This window comes from Panthera pardus, unplaced genomic scaffold (genome assembly GCF_024362965.1).
Source record: "Panthera pardus isolate Hobbes unplaced genomic scaffold, ASM2436296v1 HiC_scaffold_17, whole genome shotgun sequence".
Taxonomy (NCBI): Eukaryota; Metazoa; Chordata; class Mammalia; order Carnivora; family Felidae; genus Panthera; species Panthera pardus.
In genome coordinates, this window is record NW_026526732.1 from 22,855,990 (window position 1) to 22,871,850 (window position 15,861).

The 15,861-nt window shown below is 39.4% G+C and overlaps 1 protein-coding gene and 1 long non-coding RNA gene across 15 annotated transcripts in view; one reads left to right on the plus strand and one right to left on the minus strand.

Annotated features, from left to right (window-relative positions):
* AIG1 (androgen induced 1) overlaps positions 1–15,861 on the minus strand; it is a 313,679-nt gene that overhangs the window by 76,735 nt on the left and 221,083 nt on the right. For 10 of the 11 annotated variants that reach the window (XM_019425100.2, XM_053904419.1, XM_019425102.2 and 7 more), the window contains one exon: positions 1,875–2,038. The exons of the other annotated variant lie outside the window; for it this stretch is intronic. In XM_019425100.2, coding sequence (XP_019280645.1) covers positions 1,875–2,038 — 164 coding nt within the window. The remainder of the gene's footprint in view (positions 1–1,874; positions 2,039–15,861) is intronic. 11 annotated transcript variants of the gene reach the window in all.
* LOC109252540 (uncharacterized) overlaps positions 1–15,861 on the plus strand; it is a 141,454-nt gene that overhangs the window by 49,121 nt on the left and 76,472 nt on the right. The window lies entirely within an intron of this gene.

The window sequence follows — 15,861 nt, forward strand, 5'->3', positions numbered from 1 at the left end:
GCCATAAGTGGGCTTGGTGGGCCTGGTGTTGCCAGATCTTAAAAAAGTATCTGATAAGCTGGTGAATCTGGCCTGTATGTATAATCTCCCAATTTTTAAATGTTGGTTCAAAAAGAAAAATCCCACCACGTAGGTCTAACAAAACTTTTGGCAAGTAAATTTGGGGGGAGGCCATCAGTTTGCAATCCTTCTCATAGATGAGAAAAATGTGTCCACTTGACATGAAACATCTGCCTTTGTGGAATTAACTAGATGGTCCCATGTAGATAAAATTAATCTCCATACCTAAAATGAGTTATGGAATATGAGTCAACCTTACTTAAGAGAATGGCCCAAATTAAATTGAACAGATCATTAAAAAAACCCTGAGTTTCACTATTCATTTTTAACTTCTCACTTAGAGCTGCTAAAGAGCAGTATTCTATGAATCCATACCGGATTTTTCTCTTTCCTGGTCTTCAGGCCATCTTCTCTTAGGAGTAGCAGAACAATGGCCAAATGACCATTGGAATCAAGCTAAATCAAGGGGAAAGAGTCATAAATACTTCCTGAATAACATATAGAAAGCATATTAGCCTACATTTAAATATGGCCTTTCTCCCAAGAAGCTGAGAAATGTTTACATTTTGTTCTCAAAATATTTCTGCAAGTTAGCTAAATACTTTCATAAGTTAACTAATAAAGATTACTATTCCCATTAAACAGAGAAGGAATTATTAAAAGATTAATTTCTGGTTTCCCAAGCTGTGGCCTGAACTGAATGAAACATTTTGACACTTTTTCTAATAGACCACTTATTAAAATTAAGCCAGCTGCCGAGAAAAGAAATCCTTAAATTCCTCCTGGCCACTTACCATTGGCCAATGCCTTGACACACAATCTTAGAAGGTCCACACACAAAAAAGTCCAATTTGGTAACCATGCAACGACTGTGTTTTATTTGTCTAATAAGATCCGGTTCCTGGCACAGTGTCTGGCACAATGTAGGGTGCTCAGTGTTTGTGGAACAGAGATCATTTGCGAGGGATGTCTAGAATGTTGTGATTCTATTGGCGGAGATGCCCAGAACTCTCCAAAATTCCCAAACCATTTTGCCTTTGGAAACACTTTCATGCAGGACTCAAACCACTACATACGGTGCTGTTGCTTTTTCCACCTTCCCATTTGTTATGTTATCTTACATACGCTTTGGACAGGGGTTTGCACAGCTTGGGTAAGATTACGTGCCTTGCCAAGATAGAGGCACTGCCGTAAACAGAAACAAAAGATAAATCAAGTCATAGGTTAAGAGAGTTTCTACAGCAATGAAGTATTATTACCTTTACTGCCTGTACCTCTTTGTCACCTCCAGCCCTTGAATATGACAGTCACTGGTGAATCACAGTGGCCACAGGTAGTCTGAGCTGCTTGGGGTTCTAGCAGAACAGTGGGGGAGACCTCTCTGAAGCTACTGCACCCACACAAGGGATGGTGTAAGAAGCGGAGGTCTGGGTGGCTTTTAATGAGACTATTTGGTTACATTTAATATTTTATCTATTTAATTGGGGGAGGTCCCTTTAGCTAAAGCAGTATTTTCTGATCAGAGTGAAGTTCCTAAATTTTTGTTGTTGTTGTTAACGCTACATTTCTCCCTATAAAATTTTATAGACATGCTTCTTTTCTCTGAGATTTGGATGTTTTACTAGCTAATAAGACAAAGTGAGTAATAAACCTTTCAGGTAACTACCAGCGGCTCTTAAATTAACACTGTGTAGTTATAAAAATGAAACTCTTCATAAGTGATCCTTGGCTACAATGGAATTTTCCTTCAGTGTCGGCACACACTCTTTTAGACAGCAGTTCTCCTGCTTTATGCTCCCCTAAACAATACTTACTTCTCTGTGTATCCCAGATATAGCTGTTCAGAACTTCTCCCAGCAGGTACAAAAAGTTCATTAAGATGGTTGTAGACCCAAAGAAGATGATTCTGGCTCCTGGGCCAATGTGTTCCAGGAAAGGATACACCCACATCCCAGTTACGTGATGCACCCAGCACACCCTGCAATAGAATTGGAAAGGAGACAAAGACAGGAGTTCCTCTCATGTCAGATTTCAAACTCCTGTTATTGTGAATATGGACCCTCCACTCACACCACTCTTCGGCAATGTGTGTCACAACTTCGCTTCTGACACTCAGGAGTTACCAGGAAGTTTGTTGTTGTTTGTTTGTTTTCTTATACTTTTTATTCTAAAATAATTTTAGACTCACAGAAGAGTTGCAAATATGGTACAGAGAGTTCCAGTAAGCCCTTCACCTCAGCTTCCCTGAATGTTAACGACTTGTATAACCATGGCACAATTAACTAAGGCGAAGCCATTCGCATTTGTACAACATTTCTAACTGGACTGCAGACTTTTTTCGGAATTCCCATTTCCCCACGAATGCCCTTTTTCTGGTCCAGGGTCCCACGTGTCTCCTCTTAGTCCCATCTTAGTCTCCTCCAATCTGGCAGTTCTTTGGTTTCTCCTTGTCTTTCCTGACATTTGATGGGTTCTGGTCAGGTATTTGAAACGTGTTTCTCTCAAGACTCTTATATAATCTTCATTTCTTCCTTACATACTGAGACACTATAGCATCAGGCAGCCACACTGTAATCCAACCTAGGCGAGTATGTGCAGGTGTCTTCCATACTGCCTTCCAACCAGATACCAGTGCGTACTCAGCAGTGTTCTCAGCGCAACCTGCAGTGTGTCTATACCGACAGAGCCATCCTGTGACCTCACCGGCACTTGGCTTCCTACCACCTGGATCGTTGGCTCCTGTATTTGTTTCTTTCCTTGTTTTCCCCTAGTGCATGTAATACTTGCTTGTAATCATTCTATTTGTGTTCCGGAGATATTTTGGGTTCAGTGGGAATACAACATCATTAATCTCCACTGTTTTCAAAAGTTTAGTTAGAATTTTTACTCACCTGGTTTGGTCTCGACACAACTGTAAAAAGCAATTTTCCGAAACATTCTTGGGTTCATCACTTGATCAACTGCTGTCGATTTTGAAGACTAATTATAATATAAATAATATTATTGCAGGCGGAATAAGTATTACTTTTGATACTTATGTGTTTTGGGGTCATCTTCCTTATCACCCACGGCTTCACTCATTGTTAAGCACCTTGTGTATCTATTACCTATATATTTACCGCACTGACGCGAGAACCCTGGGGATATTTATCTTAGAGCTTGCTGTCTCAGTGAGGGTGATACCACTCCCCCTCAAAGAGGTGAAAATTGGTTCTGACAGGGTGGTGAAGAAATCTTACTGTTTTTATGTGTTAAGCACAGACACATACACACACAGAACATAAACAGGTACACAGTACATCTGTGGTGTTGACATTTCATGGGCCCAGCTAGTCCACATCGGTATAAATCCAAAAGAACTGAATTGAAAGCAGGAACATAAACAGATATTTGTACCCCAATGTTCACAGCAGCACCATTCACAATAGCCAAAAGGTGTGGAAACGGTGCAGGTGTACATCTAGGATGGATGGATACACAAGACTGGTCTAGCCATACAACGTAATATTTTTCAGCCATGAAGAAGAACGACACTATGATACATGCTACAACATGACGGACCCTGAAAACATACTAAGTGAAAGAAGCCAGACGCAAAAGGACAAATAGTGTATGATTCCACCTATATGAGATACTAGAACAGGCAAATTCAGAGACAGGAAGTATAATAGAGGGGGGAGGGCTGGGGGGAGTGGGGAATAGGGAGTTAAGGTATAAGGAGTACAGAGTTTATGTCGGAGAAAATGAACATGTTTTGGATAAAGATGATGGTGACGGTTACGTGACATTGTGAGTGTATTTAATGACACTGAGTTGTACAATTCTAAATGGTTAAAAGGATAAATACGCTGTGTATATTTTACCACAATACAACATTTTTATGGGTTGGAGATTGGGAACGAAAATTACCTAGAAAGGTCCCTTGGTGGGGTGTTCAATAAGGAAAGAAAGGTGGAGAAACATGGTCTTAGTGGGAAGAAATGGTCATTAGATGCATCCAGGTCAGCTTGAATAACTGTTCAAACTAAAGGCTTTTTACCAAGAGAGGAAGCCAAGCAAGTCAAGAGTTTTCTTTCTTAAAAAGGTTGAAGGATTTGTGAGAATCAGCAGATATTAAATTTTTAGAACTACCCTATGGGATTCTGATGCATCATACTGTGTTTGTCCATAAATTAGAGGCAGTTTTCTCTTCCTAATCTTTTCTTCACTGGTGTAAGGAATGTTGTGTGCTCATCAAGTGGCTTATTAATTTCCATTGAGATAATATGCAATATCCCCAAAATGTAATACTATAAAGCTATAATTGACTTTGCAAATCAACTTATAAAATTATAATCTGACTCACCGCGTAACTGTTTCCTTAATTAGGCAAATTAGGAGCAATTCAAATTATGAGTGCTAGTTACATTTTTTCTACCTGTTCCTGGCTTTCTACTTGCTTCTGGTAGCACGAACCTTTCACTGGCAGCTTTTGGTAATGTGTCTTATGCAGGCCTCTGCTCCTCAGACACTGTTTGCAGTGTACTTTTGGTCTGAATGGAACCATCTCATACTACTGAAGAGATATAACAACCACAACCATATCCCATCTATCTGTAGATGACTCCTACATTTACATCTCTAGTCTTGACCTCCCCCTGATTTCCAGAGTTCGATACTCAGGTGCCCACCACACATCTCCAAGGGAGGATGCACCTCCACCCCAACACTTCCATGATGTCCTCATCATCCCTGCATCCTAATTCCTGCTTGTGTTTCCCCGCCATCTAATAGCGAACATGCGTCTTCCACATCTTTCACTTCTCACATCAGTGATTACTACATTATTGCAGCAGTAGTTTGGGGCAGAAAATGTGGAGTCATTTCTGACTTTTCTTTTTCTCACAACCCACACCCAATCCATCCTTGGATCCCATTGGCTCTATTTTCCAAATAGACCCAAGACATCTACTTCTCACCATGGCCGCCACTACTATCTGGGTTCAAGCCATCGTCATCTCTCACTGGAACTACTGCGAGAGCTTCCTATGTCTTTGTTTCTACCCTTGCTATTGTCTGTTCAGTAGGCCATTCTCATTGGAGCAGCCAGACTGATCTAGATTACATGCAAATCAGGTTGTGCCACTACTTTGCTCAAAACTCTTGCTTCCCCTCTCACTTAGACTAAAAGCCAGAGACCCCAGGTCGTTCTTCAGGGAACTACCTAGGCTTGCCGGGCACTTTTCTGACTTTTCCTCTTCTTCTTGCTCACTCCACTCCGGCCACACTGACTCCCTGGCCTTCCTTAAGAACATTGAGCACATTTTATGTGTTCCTGTGATTGGTACATTACTTCTTACCCCTATCTCCCCTACAGTGTGTCCAATGTTCCCTTTTGTCCTTTGGTTTTCACTCAAAGGACACCTTCTCAATTAGGTCTTCCCAGGCCACTGCATCTAAAAGTTGCAGCCTTTGTCCTCAATCTTTCTATTCTCCATCTCTTTATTTTTCTCCCCAGCCAGTTAATTTACTGTATTTATTTTTACTTATCTGTTTATCATCTGTCCTATGAGCATAAGCATTTTTATATTTTTATCTGTTAAGTTCATTGCTAGATTCTGTGGCCCTTGGAACAGTGTCTGGCACACAGGGTGCACTCAATACTTATTTATTGAATTAATAACTGAATAAAGAAATACCAACAACAACAACATAAGCCTTTACTATATGACAGGCACTTTGACAATAACTTTAAAAAAATAATTTAAAAAATCTCCCACCTCCCCCATCTCTATGCCTTTGGTCATCAGCAAAGCTTTTCTGTAGAGAACTAGATAGTAAATATTCTCAGTTTGGAGGCCATATGGTCTCTGTCACAACTCTCAATTCTGCCATTTAGTGCAAAAGTAGCTACAGACAGTATGTGAACAAAAGAGTGAGGTTGTGTTACAAAAAAAACAAAAACAAAAACAAAAACAGTGGAAATGTAAAATTCTCAGGGCAGGGGAGTGGAAAACCATTCTAAGTGTGGTGCTTTGATGTGTGTAATCTCCTTCACCTTATTCAACCACTGTATGAGGTACGATCCCCATTTTACAGGTAAAGAAGCTGAGACTGGACTAAAGAATGTGCAGGAAAAACAGCAAGCCTGGGAAAGGAATGATGCAGAACTGACTTCTTTTCTGCTTCATGGACTTGGTTCCCTAAATGAGGATTTTACTATAGTCTCCAAAATGAAGTGAGGCTTTTCTTTTTAACAAACGTTGTCTTCACTGCACCTCAGACACAGAAGTTGTGTTATGTGGGTTTCACTGGATCCGTGTGAATGATGCACCTACTTGTTCTGACAAGTTGTGCTTTCGCCATTTGTTTCCTTGATAAGATCAGGGCTCAATTTCCGGCACAAAAATGACTCATGGCCTTGCTCATCTATCTGTGGAGAGTTCCCAGTTCTTGGTTGACTTTCAATTTCTATCTTGTTCTAAAGCCTTCCTGTCTTCGTGCCCAAATATTCTTTTTTTTTTTTTTTAACATTTATTTATTTTTGAGACAGGGAGAGACAGAGCATGAACAGGGGAGGGTCAGAGAGAGGGAGACACAGAATCTGAAACAGGCTCCAGGCTCCGAGCTGTCAGCACAGAGCCCGATGCGGGGTTCGAACCCACGGACCGCGAGATCATGACCTGAGCCGAAGTCAGCCACTTAACCGACTGAGCCACCCAGGCGCCCCCCAAATAGCTTATTCTTAAGGTAATGACACCAATTTTAATTTTAGCCTAAAAATTTGATGCATGTGTGTGTGTGTACGCACATGTGCATATGGAGATGTGCCGGTGTTCTAGTATCAGGATACTTCTGAGACTATCTATTTACTAAATATACCTCCATTTTAGTTCACTTTAATGTGCAATTAAAAAAAATGACATCTATTAATGCCTCCTATCTAAGTGCTGTGCTACACAGGTGTCTTTCGTTACAGCACAACCAAAAAGTTTCCATCAAATTCGTAAATACTGTTCTTGATCTCTTCAAAGGCAAATTTCTCCAGGGAATCTGCACTCGTTGACTCCATATCTGTACTTTGAACTCATTCCTCCCACAACAGTCTGGCTTCTTGTCTTGATACTCTACCAAAACAAAGCAGCTCATTGACATCAATTTCTCCTGGTTTTCCTCTTGTCTCTTTGGTCACTCTTCTTGGTTCTCTTTGTAAGTTCACCCTCCACTACCCAACCAGGAAATGTTGAATTTCTTTAGAGTTTGGTTTTGAAGTCTTCTTCTCATGGTGTGCATTCTCAGTTAATGAATTCATTTATGTCCACTGCTTCATGTCTATAACCCCATACGTAGATATTTCACAAAACTGTGTCCTAATCCAGACCTCTCCTTTGTTTCAGAGAAGTCTATCAAACGGTCCTTAAAACACCTTAAGCATACCTCAAAATCCATACATCTAAAGCCAAAGTCATGCTGTTCTCCCTCAAATGTGGTCTTCCTCTGGCATTCCTTCTATCTGCACACGGTACTACCACTCCTTCAGTTTTGCAGCTCAAATCTGGGAGTCATCTTTGCTGCTTCTCTCTCTTTTGCATCACATATATTCAACCCATTATCTTATCCCGTCAAGGTTATCTCACACACACATCTCTCCACTGTGTTGATTTTTTTTTCCGTCTCCATCACCAGCATCTTAATTTGTGTTGTGATCATCTCTGTTTGGAGTACTGGAATAGTTTCTAGTCGTCTCCACATCTACTTTTGTCTCCTTCTGATCCATCCTCACAAGTGCCAGAGTAATCTTTTTGAGCCAGAAATCTGAATGCATTATATTCCTGCTTCAAATACATCAATGGCCTCTCACTGCTTTATGGTTAAAGACCTAAATTTTTAACGAAGTCCAGAGTGGTCATCATAGAGTGGCTTCTACCTGTCTCATACTCCCTCTCATACATGGCTCGTATTTTCATTTGGTTCCTTGATTTTACCATATTCCTTTGTGCCATGTAAATTTTTACAAGTTCCTCCTTCTGCCTATGCTGTTAGTTTCCCATCCCTTAGACATACTTCTCCTTTATATCTTAGCTTAATCAATGTAATTTATCAGTCATCACTTAGCAGAATTTTCCTCAATCTATTAGATTAGGTCAGATTAGCTCATACAGAGCACTGAATCTATTTTTAAGCTCTTCTTTTATTAGCACTACATTTGAGTGATATCTTTATTTGAATATGTCTCCCTGCCTAGAGTATTCTTTGAGGTGAGGGGCTGTGTCTATTTTTACTTATTGTATCACCAGCACTTATCATAATGTCTGTCACATAGTGGGAGAGTGAATGAATGAATTTGTAGCATTTAAGCTGTGATAGAAAGGATGAGTGAGAGTTGAACAAAGATGGAATACGTGTCCAAAGACCTGAAAACAAGGGAAAGTTCCCAGATATTCACGAAGAAAACATTTTTGTTGAGATCAAGGGAGAGAGGGCATGAGGGGGCAGGCAGATGCCAAACTGTAGGTGGCTTTTTAAGCCCTGGTAAGAATTACAGACTGTATTCTCCTGGGGACAACAGGAAGTCTTTGAACAGTAATGACTAAGTGTGAAACATATCAGTTGACCTGGAAACCAATGATATCAGAAATGGTGGTAGCCCAGATTGGAGCGGTAGCATTAGGAATGAAAATTAGCAGGTAGATTCAAGAAATATTTAGACCAGTGTCTATCAAACTGTAGGTCGTAAGCAGTGGCACGCTGGAGATGGTCAGGAGAGCTGGTTTTTGGATTTCGGGGATGTTTGCAAGCTCTTTGGTTGGTAGCTTAGATTCATCCATGGTGGGTATATTTACACCACAGACTCAAATGCTACACATCAGGTTCCCCCTCCCTTCCCTCCAGAAGAGATGGTTGCTAAACATTTGCCAGTAACCCATTAGTTACTAGCATTTTAAAAAGCAACAAAAGAAGAAAACATAGTAGAAACGTCAGAAAACTTTGCATAAAGTGATGATAAAAATTGCTTTGTGAAACTTGTGTTCCACTTTTGTGTGTGTGTGTGTGTGCGCACGCACAGGCTAATGCATGCTGGCTGGGTCATGATGCAAAAGATGTTTCTTTTACTCACAGTAAAATAAATGTGAAAGACAATGATTTAGAAAATAGAATTAAGAGAACTTGGTGATTGATTGGATTTAGGCAGTGAGGGAAGTGAGATGAGCTAAGGATGAATCATAGATTCCTGGCTTGATTAACTGGGTGGAGAGTGCTGCCATTTCCTGAGATAGGGAATGCCATAAGGGAGCCCGTTTGAGGGGATGATGAGTTCAGTTTGGACATGTTGAATTTGAAGTGTCTGTAAGAGATCCAAGAGGAGATTTCCTGAAGGCAGTTACATGGGTTTGGACTGTAGAGAAAGGACTGATGTGGCAATACAGAGAGAGGGTTCATTGGCCAAAAGAAGGTGGTTGGAGCTATCAGAACAAATTGAGATCACCCAGGTAGAGTATGAGGCATGAAGCATCCATGAGAGGGCCCTGGAAAAGATCAAGATCTAAGGGGTAGTTCGAGGAGAATGAAGCTAGAAAGCAGACCAAAAGGAAAAAAAAAAAAAGGCGCTAGCGACAGGGAAAGAAGACAGAGAAGTATAATGTCTGGCAGGCAGGGGACAAGTGGGAAAAGGAAAAACTAGACAACATCTAGTAGCGCAATATATTTGAGAATTGAGACTAATTAGAAAACTGACTTTCCTCCCACAAAGTAAAAGCAAGAAACTTTCATGTTCCAAGTGGTATGTGTCTCATTCAAATCTGTTTTGGATTTTGGCCAGGTATAAATGATAAATAGTTAAGTAAAGAAAAATTGACCTTGTTAAGCTCAGTAGCTCTTATGCCACATAGAAAAATTTCATCCTACCCCCATCAGTCATGACTTGTGGTGGTCACTGGAACCCTTGAGGAGCTGTAGTGAAGAAGGCATATCACCCTCCCCTTTTCTGATTCTGTCACCCTCATTTATCCTGAAGAGACACATGTACCTATCTTACCACTGATGACCTTCCAATTCTTAAGATTAGTTTATTTTTAAAAGGATTTAAAAACCGCTTTTATTAGTCACATTTAGATAAGGAGCTAGGCTATTTGACAGCTGGGCTATTGCTCATAAGACTCACAGGACACAGACTCATGCAATAACAGCTAATGGCTAGCAACATTGAACTCTTCATGATAGGCACTACATTAAATGTTTTATATGAGCAACTCTTTGGAGAGGTGTCATATTATTACCATTTTGTAGATGAGGACACCGGGGCCCCGAGAGGTTCAGTAAGTGGAGAAGCAAGGATACACATTTCAGCAGTCTGGCTCTCAGCCTGTACACCAGCCTCCTCCAGTGCTCTGAGGAATAGGAAGCAATGGATGGATGGGAACAGGGCTCTGGCCAGCTTTTAATGTGCTCAGAACCAAAAAGTGATCCAAGTATGAAATCTCTGTGTAAATTTTTTTCTTTATTCCCCACTGACTATAAAAGTTATAGAAAATCTGTGAGATATAGAAATGCTGCAAAATGTAAGATAAATCAGTTTTGGTGAAGTTTTAACACAAGATTGAGTCTCTTATAAAACTCGGGGGTCAGGTTTTACAACTCCTCCCGAAGGGAGGGAAACCACTGCAGGGAGAAAGTAATAAACACTTCCTTGAGCAGAGGCACTGACTTACCTCTTAAGAAAGAGTCGCCTCATATGTGCGTTTAGTCTACTAGAATTTACTACACTGCTTGGCTGGCAGTGAGTGTGTGCTCCATGGTGGGGCAAGATCCGGGATGTGCGATGCATCAGCTTCCTGCCCAGTGGGTCTCGGTCTGTCTCAGATGGTACCTCCAACCTGATGCTTCTGAAGGACTTGTCAAGGGAAGTTGTAAGTTTTGATTCAAATGCTGGCTTTACCCCTGGCCCTCTTTTTTAGACCTAATCATCTCAATTTAGAGCAATTCTGAAGGCTGCTTGGACCATCTCCTGAGTATTGCAAGGAGCCTGGTTCTTGCTACATTTTTGAGAATCTAGAATTCTGCTGGATTTTTCTGGAGTTTGTGTGCTCATTCATTTATTCAGCAAACACTTCTCGAATCCCTTCTATGTGCCAGGTGGGGTGAGCAGCAGTAAGGACGTAAAGGTGTGCCCTTGAGGAGGTCATGTTGCAGAGGGCTGCCAGGGTTCCCACTGAAATGGCTGTAGGTTCCAGCGAATATGACAAAGGATATCTGCCTAGATGGGAACGGGGCTCTGGAAACAGGTCTCAAAACATTCTCCGTGGTGATATGTGCAGTAGTGCTAGAGAATTAATGCATCAATTCATAGGCAATTACCACCTAGAGGGATCCCATCTGAGGCAGTGTTGAAATATTCTCTAGCTCAGTTACAGAAGTAATTTTAGAAGTCACAGATATAATTATGTAACTGTTCATTTACTGTGGGTTTAAAAGAGTATTCGAGATAATCTTTTAAGGCATAATCATAATTTATCATTTATCGGCGTCTTTCCAATTTTCTCATTGGAGCTAGCCCAAATTTACCTACTTGGGAGGTATCTATACATGCGGCCAGTGGCCAACGTTACGACTGTGCACCCTGGGCGGTCACATGTGGCCCTGGGCTCAGAAGGGCCCCACATTTGGTTTAATGCTCTGCTTCCCTATCTTAAAATTTGTAATCATTGTTGAACAAGGGGCTCCATATTTTTATTTTGCACTGGGCCCCACAATTATCAGCTGGTCCTGACTACGTAGCTGTGCCTCCTATACTCTGGATCAACTTCCAGCTCATCCACATAATAGGTCACCTTGAATATTATTTCACTTTGAGAACCTCAGTTTCCCTCTGTTAAAGGTGTATAAACATTACTATCTTAGAAAGGTACTCAGCAGATAACGTAAAGTTATTAGCACAGTGAACTTAGGTTAGATTTAAAAAAACAAAACAAAACAAGCGAACAGAACAAAGCAGCAAAATCTCCCCACTGCTTCTCCTTATGCAGAAATATATAATATTTTTTTTCTGTACTTCTCACACACAAAGATATTTTCAAGGTTATAAGTCCCTCCACCCATCCTTGGGGAAAAACGCAAATTGTGCATGCCTCCCAGAATGAATTCCTGTAATGAGGTAATCAGGGAATGTGTTTTCTTCCTGATTCTAGATCACAAATATCAGAGTAATTTATCCGCACAGACAGGCCAATAAGCTACTTCAGAATATTTTCTTCCAACACATGTCCTGGCACATGTCTAAACTGGTTTCAAGTGATTGCTTCCTTTGAGTCTTGCTTTCTACATCCTACCTGGTCTTATGGTGATGTTTCCCGGAGAGAACTCAATTTGAATTTCCCTTAATAAACTTCATGACCGGTTTTGCTTAACTTTAATCATTTGGATCTTCTTAAAGTATACAGATGCCAAACATCAAGTTGACACATTGAACATTGTAGGAAACATGTGTTCTTACTAGGAGGAGGTGGGGAGTGTGGTCAGCAAGGGACTCTTACGGCCTGAGCAATCATCAGAATTGGCTGTGATAGTGAGAAGTCCATGCACTTAACCACTATAGCTCTGCAAGGGGAAGAGGAACATCCTCAATCCCACATCAGAAAATCATAATTTTCCATATTTTGCAAAAATGATCTCTAATGACTCCCTAGCACATTTTGTGCTTCTCCCTCTCATAGATTCTTATTTTTAGGACTCTAATGTTCTGGTTATCCCTGCCATGAATACAGCTTCCTTGAACCTGCTGCCTCCCTGAACTAACAATCTCTCTCTCTCCCTCTCTCTCTAATTGCCAGCTTTCTTTAATAAACAGCAAATTTCCAGACATTTCTTGAGCTCTTGCTTTGTGCCAGTGCCCAGTCTCAAATCACAGTGAGGCCAACTCTGCATTATTTGTCACATCTGTCCTCTGTGGGCTGCTTCTAGAACTGTTAAATGTTTCTTTTTTCATTCAATAAATATGGACCAGTGTCTAGAATGTGTCAGACACATAAATGGAGCAGTAGGTAAGGTAAATGTGGTCCTACTCTTGTGACGGGGTTCCCAATATTAACAGAAATATAGACATTAGATGACACCATGGTGTTATGCCCTTGCTACTGCAAGGCAGGGGTGGTAGAATCAATTATTATTTTTCAAGTTGAGTTGTACTGTTTGTTTTTCAACTTCATTTTGATTTTATCAGAACTAAACCATCAAAAGCTCTAGAAAGTTTATATTAAAAACGAAGTCCCTGCCATACCCAACTGGAGCCCTTAGTCTCCTTGCTATGCCTTGTCCTGATCCCCAGTGAAGGCCTTATTCAACAATGTTAGCTGTTTTTTTTTTAGCGTTTATGTCTATATCTCTTTTTTTAAAAAAATTTATTTATTTTGAGAGAGAGAGAGAGAGAGCGCGAGCAAGTCAGGGAGGTACAAAGAGAGAGGGAAGGAGAGAGAATCCCAAGCAGGCTCTGCACTGCCAGCACAGAGCCCAACACAGGGCTTGAACTCCGAAATCATGAGATCATGAGCTGAGCTAAAATCAAGAGTTGGAAGCTTAACTGACTGATCCACCCAGGCACCCTTATATCTGTGTTTCTTAACAATAGCCATATATTGCACATATTCTTGATTTGTCAACTTTAGACAGTATCTTCTGATTACTAATATGGAAGATATGGGTTCAGCCATCTTATAACTCCTTCCCTCCTTTTTTCTTATCTTTCATCCACCAAATATATTTCTATCATATTTAGGCAGGCTAAATCAGTCTTCTGTATTTAATTACTTTCCTTATGCTTTTGGTGTTGTGTCTAAAAATTCCACCAAACCCAAATTCCTTATGTTTTCTTCTGGAAGTTTACAGTATTAAGCTTGACATTTAGATTTATGATGCATTTTGAGTTTGTTTCATAAAAGGTTTAAGGTTTGTATCCAGATTGAGATTTTGTTTTCATATGAACTTCCAATTGTTCCAGTACTATTTGTTGAAAAGATATCCTTTATCTATTGAATTGCCTTTGTGTCTTTGTCAAGTATCAGTTGACTATACTTATGTGGATCTATTTGTGGGCCCTTTATTCAGTTATATTAACCCTTGTGTCTATTTTTTTCACTAGGGCCACATTGTGTTGATTACTGTAGCTTTATAGTAAGTCTTGATGTCAGGTAGTATCAGTTCTCCAGTTTTCTTTTTCTTCAACATTCAGTTGGCTATTTTGGGTTCTTTGTCTTTCCACATAAGCCTTAGAATTGGTTTGTCAAGATCCACAAAATAACTTGTTGGGATTTTGATTGGACCTATGTTGAATCTATAGATCAGCTGATAAGAATTGACATCTTAATAATATTGGGTCTTCCAATTCAAGAATATAGACTCTTTCTCCATTTACTTACCTGTTATTTATTTCTCTCATCAGGGTTCTCTAATTTTTGAATATAGATCTTGTACATATTTTGTTCGACTTATATCTAAGAATTTCATTTTTTGGTGCTATTGTAAATGATACTGTTTTCAATTTGAAAGACTAACTGTTCATTGCTAGTATATAGGAAATCAATTCATTTTAGTATATGAACCTTGTATCCAGTGACTAATTAGTTCCAGGAGGCCTTCTGTTAATTATTTGGAATTTTCTGCATAGATAATCATGTGATCTGTGAACAAAGAGTTTTATTCTTTCCTCTTAATCTCTACATAACTTTCCTTTCCTTTCTTGTCTTATTGCACTGGTTATTGAAAAGAAGTGGTGAGAAGATATTCTTGCCTTATTCCCAGTCTTAAGGAGAAAGCATCCAATTTTTTGGTGTTTTTTTTTTTTTTTTTTTTTTTCCGTTACGTGTGATGTTATCTATAGGTTTTTAAATAGATGGTTCTTTACCAATTTGAGGAAGTTCTCCTCAATTGATACTTTGCTGAGTTTTTCTTTTTTAAAAATCATGAATAGGTGTTGGGCTTTGTCACATTCTTTTTCTGCATCTATTAATATGATCATATTATTTTTCCTCTTTAGCCTATTAATGTGGCAGATTATATTAATTGATTTTTGGAATGTTGACTGGCTTTGCATACCTGGAATAAATTCCACTTGATCTTTGTGAACAATTCCTTTTATACATTGTTGGATTATATTTGCTAATATTGTTGAGGATTTTTGTATCTATGTTCATGAGAAATACGTGTCTGTAGGTTTCCTTTCTTGCAATGTTTCTAATTTTGATATTAGGATAATGCTGGCTTCATAGAATCAGTTAGAAGTTGTTCCTTCTGCTACTATATTATGAAAAAGATTGTGGATACTTAGTATCATTTCTTCCTCTAAATGTTTGGTAGAATTCACCAGTGAAACCATCTGGGCCTGATGCTTTCTGTTTTGGAAGGTTATTAATAATTGATTCAATCTCTCTACTAGTTTAGGCATATTCATATGATCTATCTCCCCTTGAGTGAGTTTTTGTAGAATGGTTCATTTCATCTAGATTATCAAATTTGTGGGCATAGAGTTGTTTACAATTTTCCTTTATTTTTTTAATGTCATTGGGATTAGCAGTGAGACTCCTCTTCAATTTCTGTTAGTAATTTGTGTCTTCTCTGTTCTTAATTAGCCTAACTAAAGCTTAATAAATTTTACTGATCTTCACAAAGAATTACTTTTGGTTTTGTTTATTTACTGTGTTAAATTTCACTGATTTTTGCTCTGATTTTTATTATTTCCTTTCTTCTGTTTGCTTTTAACTTAAATTGCTCTTTTTTCTCTAGCCTCCTAAAGTGGAAACTTAAGATTATTGGTTTTAGACCTATTTCTTTTCT